Source organism: Squalius cephalus (genome assembly GCF_949319135.1).
Source record: "Squalius cephalus genome assembly, chromosome: 9".
Taxonomy (NCBI): Eukaryota; Metazoa; Chordata; class Actinopteri; order Cypriniformes; family Leuciscidae; genus Squalius; species Squalius cephalus.
The window spans coordinates 13329711-13343544 of NC_137130.1; the positions used below are offsets into that span (position 1 = coordinate 13329711).

A 13834-nucleotide genomic window follows, 5' to 3' on the forward strand; every position below is an offset into this window, starting at 1 on the left:
TAAATTTAACACAGCAATCGTCAATCCCCCTTTGTAGCTGTTCTCGAGGTCGAGAATAGGTTTTTTTTCTTTTCCATTTTCCTACAACATATAACTGCATACATACTTCAAAATAGCTTCCAGCTGAATTGAGTTACACCTCCCAAGTCTCATGAAAGACAGCAAGAAACCCAGAAGACCAATTGTTTTTAAGTAAACTAACTCCGCTAACAGTTTTATAACCTGGACCTCGTAAAAGAGGGCCAGACTTTTGGTCATTCCTGTGATTTCGCTGGAATCCCCATTTGCTTGTTGGTGTGGCAGCTGGGGGCGAGTATGTGTGTCCCTAAGGTGATATACGACATCTGTGTCACGTTCCACATCTGACAACCATCCCAAGATGTACATCATCCATCCTTTCCCCTTTTCCATGTGATTCTTCAATAAAAGAGGGGGTGTGAATGTCGAAGCGGAGGGGAGGGGAGGGGAGCTGAGAGGGAGGGGAAGGAATCAGAGCTCACACACAATCGGCATGCGTGAGAGAGAGTAAAAGAGAAACAGAGAGAGGGGAGAGAGCAAGTGGATGAGAGGGAGAGGGAGAGATCTAAAGGCAATTGTTGTTTAAGAAATTTCATTTCTGTCCTAGAGGAGCCAGCTGGGATTGGATATTGCAGGTTAAACAGCACCAGGCAGAAGGTAAGACCACCAGCGCTGTAAAGGTGACCGGGTCATCAGAGTTACTTTTTACTGGCGGCAAGGTTATCGCTGTACATTAGTGTTTTACTGTTTGTCTTGTTTCAGCAGTGCATATATTACTAAGTATACTATATATAAATATTTATATAAATATTGATTGATTTTATATATATATGTATGTGTGTGTGTCTGTGTGTTTGATTTCTTATTCTTAAATATAATGCATTGTTAGCCAGAATTGACAAGCAAAATATGGTCATCGATCTACCTCACAATGCAAGAGTCCAGTTTTTACCTGAGTTCAGAGTGACGGTGCATATTAATTCGATTTGATCAGATACATAGTGATTTTTTTCAGAGTGACTCATAGCCAAAGTAAGACGGCTGTGATAAATATGATAAGGCTCACATAATGTGTGCTGTGGGAGAGTGGTTGCTAAGGTAAGTCATCAGCATTATATTGAGAATTCAGTCCCTGTCTGTGCAATACAAGCAGCAAAGCCAGAGGTCGTTAGCCGAGCGCACCAGATGAGAAATCATAGATATTCTGAGGATTGTTTATGGAGCTCGAGGAGGAGGTGAGCTAGAACACACTTCCCCCCCAGATGTTAGATGTAAAAGCTGGCAATGTCAACCAGTGTTATGTGTGCAGCTCATTCATAATCAATACGTAATAGTCATTTGACGACTTAATCAAGTATTAAAGCCTGAGGTATTTTTAGAAGATGACGACAGCCGTCAATTTGCACATCACATTAAAGCGGGAAGGTTAACAGGACAGCATATCAGGGTCTCTAATTAATTTAACTGGAAACCCCACCACAGCTTTGCTATGCGCAGACCCTTTCATCTTTTAGCATTCCAATCAGATCGGCGCTTTTCTGAGAAGCCAAATGTAAAGCTAACATTAGTTTAGCGATGGCTCACATGGTGCCCCGGCTATTGGCATCAAACTATGTTCAAATCCATTGTGTTTGTCTTATCTTTATCACAGGGGATATATTAAGCATGGGGTTTAGCTCTGGAGACGCGGGTTACTGGCGTCTGCGTGTAGTGGCAGTGCCCCTGGCATGCTGCTTGTGTTGCAGATGGGCATGGGAGGAGGGCTGCGGGGTGATCCCTGCAGGAATCTGCCCTTTGGTTTATTAAAAGCCGGTCAAACAATAGGGTGCTAAACAAGCAGAAAACAGTGACGTAACCCCTTCGCCGGAGGAGGGGGTTTGGGCATGTCAATGTGACTGAGAAGACAATTCTGCTTATTGGCAAATACTAGGCGGCCACACGCCTCACTCAACAACTGTGGACTCAGCTGCTGTCAGACCCTTCTGAAGTTTGATTATCCTTGTTAAAGTACTCTAGCTATGGAATGAAATCTGAGTGATTCACAGGGAACATGAAGTGATTTACCTCATTTTTCTTGTAGAACCAACAAATATACTTAATTATAATTATACAACAGTTAAGTGGTGGGGATTTTTCAGTGACTCTTTTTACACTTTCTACATCATTACATCAAGTGGTGACAACAAGTAACTGTATTTGAGTCACTGAGTCATTTATTGTACCGACTGAAAGTACCTGGATGACCTACTACTTCCGGCGAGATTCTCAAGTTCGCATCTGACAGACTTTACTAATTGTGAATGGCAGTGACAGTTTAAATCACATGAAAAAGACAACATGGCGGATGTAGCACATTCGGATTTCATTCATACTGTATAGAATTGACTTTTGTTTTTAACGGTCACAAAGCAAGTTCTTATTCAAATGTAGTACCTACTCTGACAGTTTGAGGACCCAGCATATTTCAGACCCAGCTAGTGACTTTACAAATGAGTCAGTGAATCACTTAATCAAACAATTTGTTTAAACAAATTTGTTTCTAATTCAGTCAGGAATGTGTCTACTTGCTCTGAGACACAATTCCGTGTTGACTAGGAACTATTTTCGTTGACTGAGCAAAAATAGACAAACTAATATCCAATACTGTGTCTAAAATAAGATACTCAATATTAACATTTTGTATATTGAACTGTTGTACAAAAGCAATTTTATTATTGCTTAATCGTTAATAAATGTTCTTCAGATACAATTATTTTCTCAGCATAGTTTTGTTTGAAGGCATTAGATGACTTTGACATGGATTACCTCAAAAATTGAGCTCTAACTTCAGATAAGCCTGTTTCTACACAATAATGTTGAGGAAGCTATAACTAATAATGTGGATTCAATTGTCTCAATCCTCATAATCCAAGCCCTTAAAATGACAGTCTGTGCTTTATCTTAAGCAGAAACAGCGCAAGGGTTAGAACAGGAGACAGAGACCGAGATATCAAGAGCCTACCCATGATCCCCTGAGTTCTTTCAGTGTCTGCAAAGAACAACCACCAATGGAAGATGCCCTGAAATGAAAAGCTCATGGTGTTCCCATGGCATTTTATACTCTCTAAATCAAATAAACACTAACTATGAGACTGTGAGAAGCAACACTGAATAGTGTGCAACAGCTCCTACCATACGGCCCCTAACCTGTGGCTGCTTTTGAATGTCAGGAATTTCACAGTCCTAATGGTGCAGACGGCGAGGCCCCTCTCTAGCCTTGCCATGGCCTGAGAGGATCAGCAATGATCAAAAGATCCATACTCTATATCCACAACCACCAGTGCCGTGCCTAGGGACAGTTCATTCCAGGGGTCTGCTCCCTAAGTGGCGTTTATAGCCGCTGACGGGACTCCCGGTTAGGACACAGTCCCTAGGCAAGCAGTCTGGGTCTGAGAGTTCAGTGCAATGGGGTTATGGCATGTCTCACCCGGTCCTGGCTCCTGCCTTCCTCTTAAATTTGTTTATTGTTTTTTTTCTTCCTGTGGGATAATATTTGGCAGTTAGTGAAAATGAAAAATACCCTGTTTTGCATCTTGCAACTTGGAAGTATTAAGGGATAGTTCACCCAGAATAATTTACACCCTCATGTCATTCCAATTACTTTCCTCTGTAAAACTCAAAAGAAGATATTTTGAAGAAGGTTTCAACTGTTTTTATCCAAACAAAGAAGATCAGTGGGGTTCAAAACAACACTGACTTTTATTGTACAAAAACACTTTTTTTTTTTCATTCTTCAAAATCTTCTTTTGTGTTCCACAGAATAAAGACAACCATATCAGTTTGGAATGACATGAGGGCGAGTGAATGCAAAAGCTGTATATATACCAATATGGTTCACTCTACTTATGCATGGAAGATATTAGGGCTGGGTATTGACACAAATTTCACAATTCGATTCGATTTCGATTCACAAGCTTGCAATTCGATTCGATTTCGATTACGATTCGATTCAATATTGATTATTTTGGATATCAGGTACATTGCAAATTTTCTCAAGGAAAACAAATCTCTTAACTATTATTTTAAACTATGGTAGTCAGTGGTAGCCTAGGCTTCATTAGCCTACTATAATATTGAAGGTAAAAATTAACTGATTTGTATACAAACACTTAAAATACACTTTTATTTATTTTTTATAATAATAAAGTTATATGAAATTATATACAAATTTAAATGGTGGCTGTCATAAAAAACTTTCCAGATTTATTCAAACATGCATTAAATATTGAAGAACATTAAAAAATTAAATATGTAATATGGTGCATATTTAACAAAATGCTCCGAGATAATTTTTCTAGCTGACTAACGAGTTTATGGTCACTGGATATGTTTTTTCTGAGGTAAATGTGACGTTACGTGACATTGTTTACTCACGTCTTCCCACGGTTGAAACACTGATTGAGCGATTCCATGTGACATGATACGGACTTCTATAAGTTGTACTCTATCTTTTAACACACTTTCAGATGCTCATTCATGTTTATTTCGCGCGGTAACTGGTGTTATTAAGGCGGAAGAGAAGATCATGTGCTCTCCGCGCTGCTGCTTCTCTTGAGCAGCGCCAGAGCGATCTCACGCCACAGCGCCAAAACGGTATAATTTTTTGAATTTCGTAAGAAAATCATAAGAAAATGGACGTAATTTGAAATCTGAGGCTTTGTTTCATGTCAATAACAACAAAGCACAAAGATTATCGCGATTTATTGGATGGGATCACAGTCTATGGATGGGATGCCTGCAACAATGTTCCATTCATTCATCAACTGAAACCAGGATGACTAATCAAATTCCAGCTAAAATATCGATTTCTCGATTTTAATCGATTCTCATTTTTAAGAAACAATATCGATTCTTAAATCCCAAGAGTTTCTTAAACATGAGAATCGATTAAAATCGAGAAATCGATATTTTTTACCCAGCCCTAGAAGATATGTTGAAAAAAAGTACCGTCTTCGAAATAAAGAGCCAATCACCAACAGTTCCGGTTGCCATAAAAACAGTCAGTGTCCTGATACTCGTGCTTAGGACTGCACATGCATTACCTGGACCAATCTGAAATATATGCCAATTTAAAGTAATTTAAGCATAACAAAAAACATAACATAATTTTGTGATGATTGAAATGTTTTTTAAATGTTATTTTTTTTAGATTTTGGTATTCCCCCATTTAAGCAAACAGAGGTTGGTCTTGCGTGCCTGAAATAGCTGCCTGGAACAGTTAATTGCAAATTATGGCCACTAAGTGAACTGACTTCCCTGAAAGGGACTTTCATTTTTAGAAGTTTTACAATGAACCATACTGTGGAGGGGAAAACAATTTGGGTTAGACACTTAAGTTTAGACACCTCCAAAAAAAAAAAAATCTATGCTGAGCAAAACAAATTCTTGTCTCTGAAAAAAAAAAATCTAATTAAAGGAAACATTCGAGTACAGCTTGCATCAGATAGTTGCGAGGTCAGATTCCAGCATGTCAAAGTTAATTTTCCTAGTCTATAAACTCAAAAATTTCAGTTTACAAATTGAAAAAGGAGATACGAAGCCAGAGAGGGAAATAATTCTTCTGGACTGAGGTGGACAGATGTGGTGGATGTTGTCTCGGAGGGGATTGTAAGTCCTTCTGCTGTTTGTAGACACACTGGGCTTTATAAATCTACAGGCCGAAGCAGGTGTGGACGCTGTGGTGGTCAACATTACCTTACACTGAAAACTATGGAGCAATACACCCACAACTGCCCTTACAGCACTAGAAGCCTTCAACCGATGAAGCTGCCATGGATGGTTACGCCATGAGGTCACCGTCTCATTGTTTATGAACTAAATTGGATCTGTAGTTATCTTTTGAGCTGGAGTGTCTACACTGCATTGTTAAGGCCCATTACAGTCACTGCAGATCAGTGCGGCAGACGCTCTCAACCAGGTCTGAATGTCAACAGTCGTGCCTGGGCATGATGATGATGATGAAGATGGCGGTTGGTATGCCCGATATTAAATAAATGACGAGCATCCGAGTTAAGAACAGACTGTGATGTGTGCTTGTGTAAACCCAGCAACACATGCTCTCCGGTGCAGTTAAACATTTCAGGGAGTATTTATTTAAACAGGCAAATTGATACCTAAAATCCTTACACGAGGAATGCTAAAGTTAAATGAGTCGCTCTGGTAAGAAAAACACAAGGAGAAAGTTTTAAATTAGCCTGATGTGTTTGCGATTTCGGAGCAATTGCGGGTTTCGAAATAAAATTTGAAAGAGGTTTAGACATAATGCAAGGTATTGTTTTAGTGAATGATAATTTCCTCTCTGTCTGATCCAGGTTTGTGGAGTCGGTTACCCTAAGGGCTCTGCTACTCTTTTTCTCCCTCATTACACCAAACCTTTTAGCAGCAAACCTTTTGGCTCAGTGAATTTAACTGCCACACACGAAACATTGTCATGAGGACTGTAAAGCACTAAGCTCATGAAAAAATAAGTATATGTGTACCTAAGTTGGCAACTGCTTTACTGTCATGAGAGAACTTGCACCGAGACTTATTTCTTTTTATGAAAAATTCATTTCTGGGGAAATTTGCTCCAGGCTGTTTATTAATATATTAGGTTTCTTCACTGTGTAATAAAAACACCATGTTTTTTCAGTGTTGGGATTGTTAGAATAACAGTACAGCGGTCTGCCAGAACTCCTCATACATCACAGCCCACTTATTTCTGGCTGGAGACATGGCAGCAATCACCTTAACCAGCTGGCAGAGGCACAACAGACGTCTGTCTCGGGTCATCTGTCACTGACGGGTTCTCACGCAGGCAAACTCCCACTCTCCCTTACGTTGCACCTTACCTCACCTGCCCAGTCCCTCCACTAACAACTTAAACAGCTCCGCTAACTGGGCATAACATGCGAAACATTACCTGAAATCGCGCTCTCGGGTGGGTGTTTCTTCTGCAGCTTGCATCCTGGACTAACCGTGGTTCCTTTCTTTACCCACAGATACATCCACGCCAGTCAAGGAGATGGCTGAGTTTAGAGACAACGCTCACTACATGTTTCGGTTCACTTATGTGGCATCAAAAACACAGTGGAGACCTCTTCGTTGCCTTCTGTAGGAGACGGTCAGCTTTCTTTAGTTTTACCTGTGGAAGCTGTGGACAATATGAGGAACTCAGTCGCTATGGGCCAGCCTGGGATTCTACTTCTTCTGGTCACATGTCCTCTGCTGACTATCCTGCAGGGTGTCACCTGTAAGGCAGAGAGTGGACACTTAGGGGACAATGATCCTGACAGGTGTATGAGACATCATTTTGTTGAGACCATCACACATCCTATCTACAAATGCAATTCAAAGGTAAGAACTCAAAATTGTGATGCTGTCACTCTAGTGATCCTGATTGTATTTGTGCCATAAACATATGTTAAAAATCCATAAAAAAAAAAAAAAAAAAAAAAAAATTCATAATGTTTTCTGTTTGATCCAAAATTTCAGCTTAACTAAGTTTGTATCCAGTAATTTTTTTTTTTTTTGTAAAATGTAAAACACTATTATTCATTTATACAACAAAACAGTAACAGTTGCCAGTTCATTCATCGAATCTGAAAAATAACTTAAAGGGATAGTTCACCCAAAAATGAAAATTATCAAGTTATCAAACTCATAGGTTTGGAACAACTTGAGGATGAGTAAGTGATGACAGAATTTTCATTTTTGGGTGAACTATCCCTTTCAACAGTGATTCAACAATGATTCACCATTCAGTGAGGGAGTCAGTATTGAACTCAGAAACGCCTCTGAACAATCATTTGTTACAGCTTAGGAGGTGTTTGTTGTTGTGTTTAGTTTTAAAGTTAAGTTTTCTGTAAATATTAAGTAAATATAATGAAAAAGTATTTAAGTACAAATTTAAGTAAATATAATGAAAAAATTACACCAAGAAAAACTTTAAAAATGAAAAACTGTTGGCAACTAACTATGCTAAAGTTAAAAAATTACTAAAACAAAAAAAAGCTATTCAGAAATATATATTTTTTCAAAACCAAATATATAAAACGTAACCTAAAATTGTAATGAAAACTGAAAATATAAAAATAAAAGCCAATAAAAATCTTCACAAATATTATAATAGTATATAAATAATAAAACACTGGTAGGAAACACTAGCATGCACAAAATGATATTTGATTTTTAAATGCGACTTGATTTCAGATTATTGCTACACATGTTTTTTTTGTCTCATATCAGTATGGAGGAGAAAAAACTTAGCATCCAAGTGAAAGGAACACAAAAATTTAGCTCCCTTGTTGCTTATTGAATTACAAAAAAATGGTCTAGGAGGTCAGGTCTTCTTGTAAGACAATACACTCTCTACACCCACAACTTTTCTGCTAACAAGCTGCTTAAAACCAAATCAAGTCTCCTGATGCTTTAGAAGGTTTTACATTTAAACACTGACCCCAGGGATGTCCCTCATAATTAGAACCCAAGAAACCTTGTTTTCATTTATTGAATCAGATAGCATGGCTGGCTTTTCTAATGACCTCTACCTTTAACTACTTTGACACCTTGGCAAGGAACACTGCCTGCCTGTGCGGCCTAAAGCCTCGCCAGAAATAAGCACTCATGAGGTGCATAAAATGTCTGGAGGTGGCACAGTTCCAAGGCTCCACACAGTGTTATGCCTGAGTCATTTTTTGCTTATCGAAACAATAGAGTGCCTCAGATACGTCCCCTCAAAATAAGCCATCGATAATAAATGGGATGAGTTCCAGATGCTCTGATTCACCTGTTCCCCTCAGAAGGACAGCCTCTCATGATCTGTTATTTTGTGAATTGAGTTTCTCAGGCTCCCGCTCTTACAAACCCAGCTGGGCTGTGTCAACAAATATTCAACATCCAATAAACTGAAGATGAGCTAGTCAGCCACCTGTGCTGGAGCTAAAAATCTTCATTCTGCAAGCATTACACAAACTGCATTTTCTAATTTCCAGACAAACAGTGTGATTATCCAAAAGCAGTGAGTAGAAAATGGAAAACGAACGTGGTTAGGTAAAGTTTAATTCAAGGATCCAAATAAAGCAGCTGAATCTCTCTAAAGTAATTCAAATCGACTCTGCGTACATGATTGCTTCCAGAAAGTAATTAGGGCTATAAAATACTGATATTCCAATTAATCATAATCTCTATATAGATTCCTAAAATCCCAAAAACTATCCTTTATTTTGCCTGTACCGTTTTCTGTGGCGCACTCCTTGTACTCCTTCTCATCAGTTTACAGTCTTTATCTCTGACTTTTATTCAGCAAAATTAGCTAATCTTTATTCAAGTAATTTTGTCCATTTGATGATAGAAAGTTATATTTTCAAAAGGCAAATTCTCTAAACACGCGATCATACCAACCTCCGATCGGCTAAATAATGGGAAAAACAACCTCCCGAGTCCTGAGTCTTTTTTTCATTTGTCAGTGACAGACACAATGAACGAATCGTTCACGAAGGACCACCATCAGTCATACCGGCAGGTCATATTTTATGTGAGTTTGCAGTCTGAATTTCAATGATACAACAAACTTAGTGTACCTAAGTGCAGACTATTATGATTCATGAACAAATATCACTTTTAGTGAATCATAACCATTCAGAGCAACCAGTGTAATCAGATTCATGAAAAGATTACACAAATGAGCCAGTTCTTTTTAGTGAATCAAAAAGCATATTGCTTTTTTTTATACAAGTTCAATAACCAAGTTAATATTTCCAAACAAATCCAGACAACACAGACAATAAGAGTGATACAAACTCAGTGTTGTTGGACTCAGCACTCTTGGAACTCTATAATCAATAACTCTATAACAGTTTTATAAGCTTCCCTGTGTAATTTACAGCATCAGCTGGGAGATCATTTCTTTGATACGCAAGCAAAACGGATTTTATAACTGAAATATTCCCAAATGAATCGGAATCAAACAAAACTGAATCAAACTGAGAGCTTGTGAATTGGAAAATCAGCTCTACTGGTTAAAAGCAATAACTGTATATATAGCCACTAGCCAGACCATTTTGTATCAAACAACTAACCCAACAGTGAAATATTTTATTCGTTTCTGATTGACAGACCTCGGCATGTACACAGGCCCATTGTCTAAAAGCAGCACAATGGATTAAGCTCAACTCAGTCACCTTTAAAGAAGCCTATTACACATTGCATTAGTTATGAGGATGGCTGTTGCTTCCATGCAAATTTCAGTAGTGCTACACAATAGGGTCCACCTGCGCAGTCACTCTGAGATAAATATAGAGGGGAAGAAGAGCTTACATCTGCTGCCCAGCTTTTGTCACCTTGCCATGTTTCCTTGGATATTCATCTTCTGTGGCCACACACCTCCAACTGCACCCCCCTCTGAAATCCCCCACATCTATCCTCCGATTGTTTTACGAACATGGCCGTATGCCTACAGTTTCAGGTGACATTAAATAATGACATCAGCTAAAAGCAGCAAGTCAATGCCGCTTCATTCATGGATGTCGGACCATGAGTGATGCATATCGGGTGCTTTTTGGCCTCAGACAGGCTAGTGTTCCTTATAATGGGGGTGACACTCCGCTAACACTATGCAGCTGAAAGACAACATGACATAGGAGTCCATTTACGGAGTGTTCAGGAATGTGGCGGCCCGTGGTCTGGCCAGCACCTCATATTCCGAATCAGTAGACCATTGAACTGGGTCACGTTTGTGTCTATCATTGCAGATGAGCATCACTCATTAACCTTTAATTACGAGGGAACTCTTATGTAGGACAGAGCTTTTCAAAGGGGGATATTTTTTTGATGAGCGAATCTCTCTTTATCAGCCAGTGAACTCCAGCGATGTAGCCAGGTGGATCACTGACCCCCATAAATCGGTCCTGCGAAGTGCAAAGCCTTTCATCTGTCACACAACAATCCTCACAAAGCAGATGAGGCAAATTTGTGAGATTGAGGTATTTGGGGGAGTCAAGTAGCCTGAGCATCCAGGTCTGGGAGAGATCAACCACGCTCCCATCACCATGCAGGTGCAAGGTCAAAGTGAGCGAATACACAAGCTTTCTTTGTTCAACACTGCAAACTTTCTCAAAACTTTCTCAGGAAACTTATCTTAGTTCTGACACAGGGTTCAAATTAGGGATGGCACAGGACTCTTTCTTTATAATAACTACAAATACTTGTGCAGACAACGAAGGATGCCCACTGGTAAAACTACTTAGTCAGAAAATCTTACACACATTCCAGTTTTGGGGGGGAAGGCCAATTTGGGACTAAAGAAATGGAGACTGAAAATAATTTCTTAAAAAAAATTGGGCTTTACAAAGTTTTTATAGTACAAACATTTTTGTGTGGCATCATCCAACTAAAATGTTACAATATATGCCTATATGAATATTTTACAAGTGATCGACATAGATAGATAGTTTTTTTCTCTTTATGCACTTACATGATCAGAAGAACCTAAAATGCTTTATAACCTCAATATATTCACATCTGACACATCGATTGAATTCTGTAAATGTGGTTTGATGTGGCACAATCACCAAACAGTAAAGTACAGTCTGATTTAAATGATCATTTTCTCCTTTATCTGTTGTTGGTTTGAGTGGCAGACACACACACATTCTTTTAGTGAGGTTCAAAGAGAATCGCTTATGGTAAAGACAAACAGTTTTGCATAATGAAAATGTGCGCCTTGAATTCATTCATTCATGTTCGACAACCACTAAACGATCGATTACTAAACTTTGGCCATGAAAACACTCTTGTATGATACATTTATTTTTAGAAAAATCTTTTAGAAAACTAAATTGGGGCAATGGTCTTAGAACAAATATTTTCCCATACTGTTTTATTTTTTCCAATACTTATCTATAGATAGATAGATAGATAGATAGAACATGAATTTTAATGAATGTGTGACGAGAAAGATAGTAACACCCATTTACTCAAACATGGAACTAAATGAACCTTTTATGCTCTACAGATGGTTCTCCTGGCTCGATGTGAGGGTCACTGCAGCCACACGTCCCGCTCAGATCCGCTGATCTCTTTCAGCTCTGTCCTGAAACAGCCTTTCAAAAGCACGTGTTTCTGCTGCCGTCCACACACCTCCAAACTGAAGGCGGTACGTCTGCGATGCTCGGGCGGGACACGGATAACCGCTACTTACCGTTACATCCTTGCGTGCAGCTGCGAGGAGTGCAGCTGAATAAATGTGTCATGGAGAAAGACCCTCTGGCTGAAACACATAGAAAAAAAAAAGAAAAGTTGAAGGTACACTTTATTGCTGATGATTCAGAGCAACCATTTTACGATTCATTAGCACTGCCAACAACCCATCAAGACTTCAAGAAGAATCACATGTAAAGTGTCGCATGCACTCGGATTTCCAGATGTCGGCCCGGCCATCGCACCCGCGCATGCGCTCAGCCAGTCAATTTACTTTTATAGCATTCCATTGTTTTGAATAGCGGATGCCGACAACAACATTGTAAATCTTGAGGGAAATTTGATGAAGCTGAGGGGGAGTCACTTTGGAGAACTATGTTTTACAAACTATCTGAGAGATTTGATACACAGACCAGGACAGAAGGATGGATGTTTGCATAGACAATGCAAGTGGTGAACTATATAAGTTTGATTTATAACTAGGATAGAATTTAAACGGATAGTTCATTATTTACTCCTGTCGTTCCAAACCTGAATGACTTTATTTCTTCTGCAGACCACAAATGAAGATTGTTTTAACTGTTTTATTCAATGAAAGTCAGTGGAGTCCAAAACAACACTGAAACCCATTTACTTGTATAGACAAAACAAAACCTGAGATATCTTCTTTTGTGTTCGACAGAAGAAATACAGGTTTGGAACAACAAAAGGGTTAGTAAATGATGACAGATTGTTCATTTTGTGGTGAACTATCCCTTTAAGGTCTCTGGAATTGCCCACATGTTCCAGGCATACATCTTTGCTTCATTATACCGGCTTAATATTTGAACAATGAAAAATACTCTTGTACAAATCATAGTGCCAATTATAGACTTTGTAAACCTCCTTCAGGTTTTTACTGTGGGGTTCACAGCGATCTACTATGCCAGACTGTATGTGGAAAATGTCAGTGTTAAGTATGTTTATTTCATCATCAAAGTCTCGCAATGGCTCATGACACATAATAGCAGCAAGTTGTCAAGCTAATCACGTACAGTTATAATAACTATGATGTTTGCATTGTGGAATTGTACAGTAAATGACAAATGCCATATATAAAAAAACGAAAGAAAATGTATTGTTCCTCAAATTTCTCTAATCTGTGGAAATAAATTCACCCTCAATAAACTGCTGAAACTGCACCGCTGGGAAATTATGACAATTTGCTTGCTGGACAGGTTTGTACTCCACTACAAATATGACAGCTTTTTGGGCTCTGCACATGAATCTAATAAACAGTGCCCTTTTGTTTTTAAAGTCTGACTGGCTGCCTTGTGCTAGCTGTCTTGTTACACATACTTTGGCTCCTCCATACAATGTGACTTTCAGTGGGGCTATAATTAACTTAATGGCTAATTTGACAGCATGACAGACAGTCCACATAATAGCTGTCAGTTGAGTTCTCTGTAATTTTTATGGCTGCCCTAAGACATCTCCCTAAACGATCGGCTGCACAGTCGAGGCACCCAGCAAAATGACACATCATCTTGTTCTCTGACCTTCCATTAATTCTAACAGAAGGTTCCAGGTGTTGTACACGTGCGTGTCTTTATCCCCTCTA

General features: G+C 38.9%; 1 protein-coding gene across 1 annotated transcript; it reads left to right on the forward strand.

Moving 5' to 3' along the window:
• The first annotated feature begins 527 nt into the window (after positions 1-527).
• Positions 528-13527, forward strand: ndp (norrin cystine knot growth factor NDP). Its single transcript, XM_079880813.1, has 3 exons — positions 528-675; positions 7038-7392; positions 12050-13527. The coding sequence occupies exons 2-3, from the start codon at positions 7201-7203 to the stop codon at positions 12272-12274; spliced, it is 417 nt and encodes a 138-aa protein (XP_079736939.1). The 5' UTR covers positions 528-675; positions 7038-7200; the 3' UTR covers positions 12275-13527.
• The last annotated feature ends 307 nt before the right edge of the window (positions 13528-13834 follow it).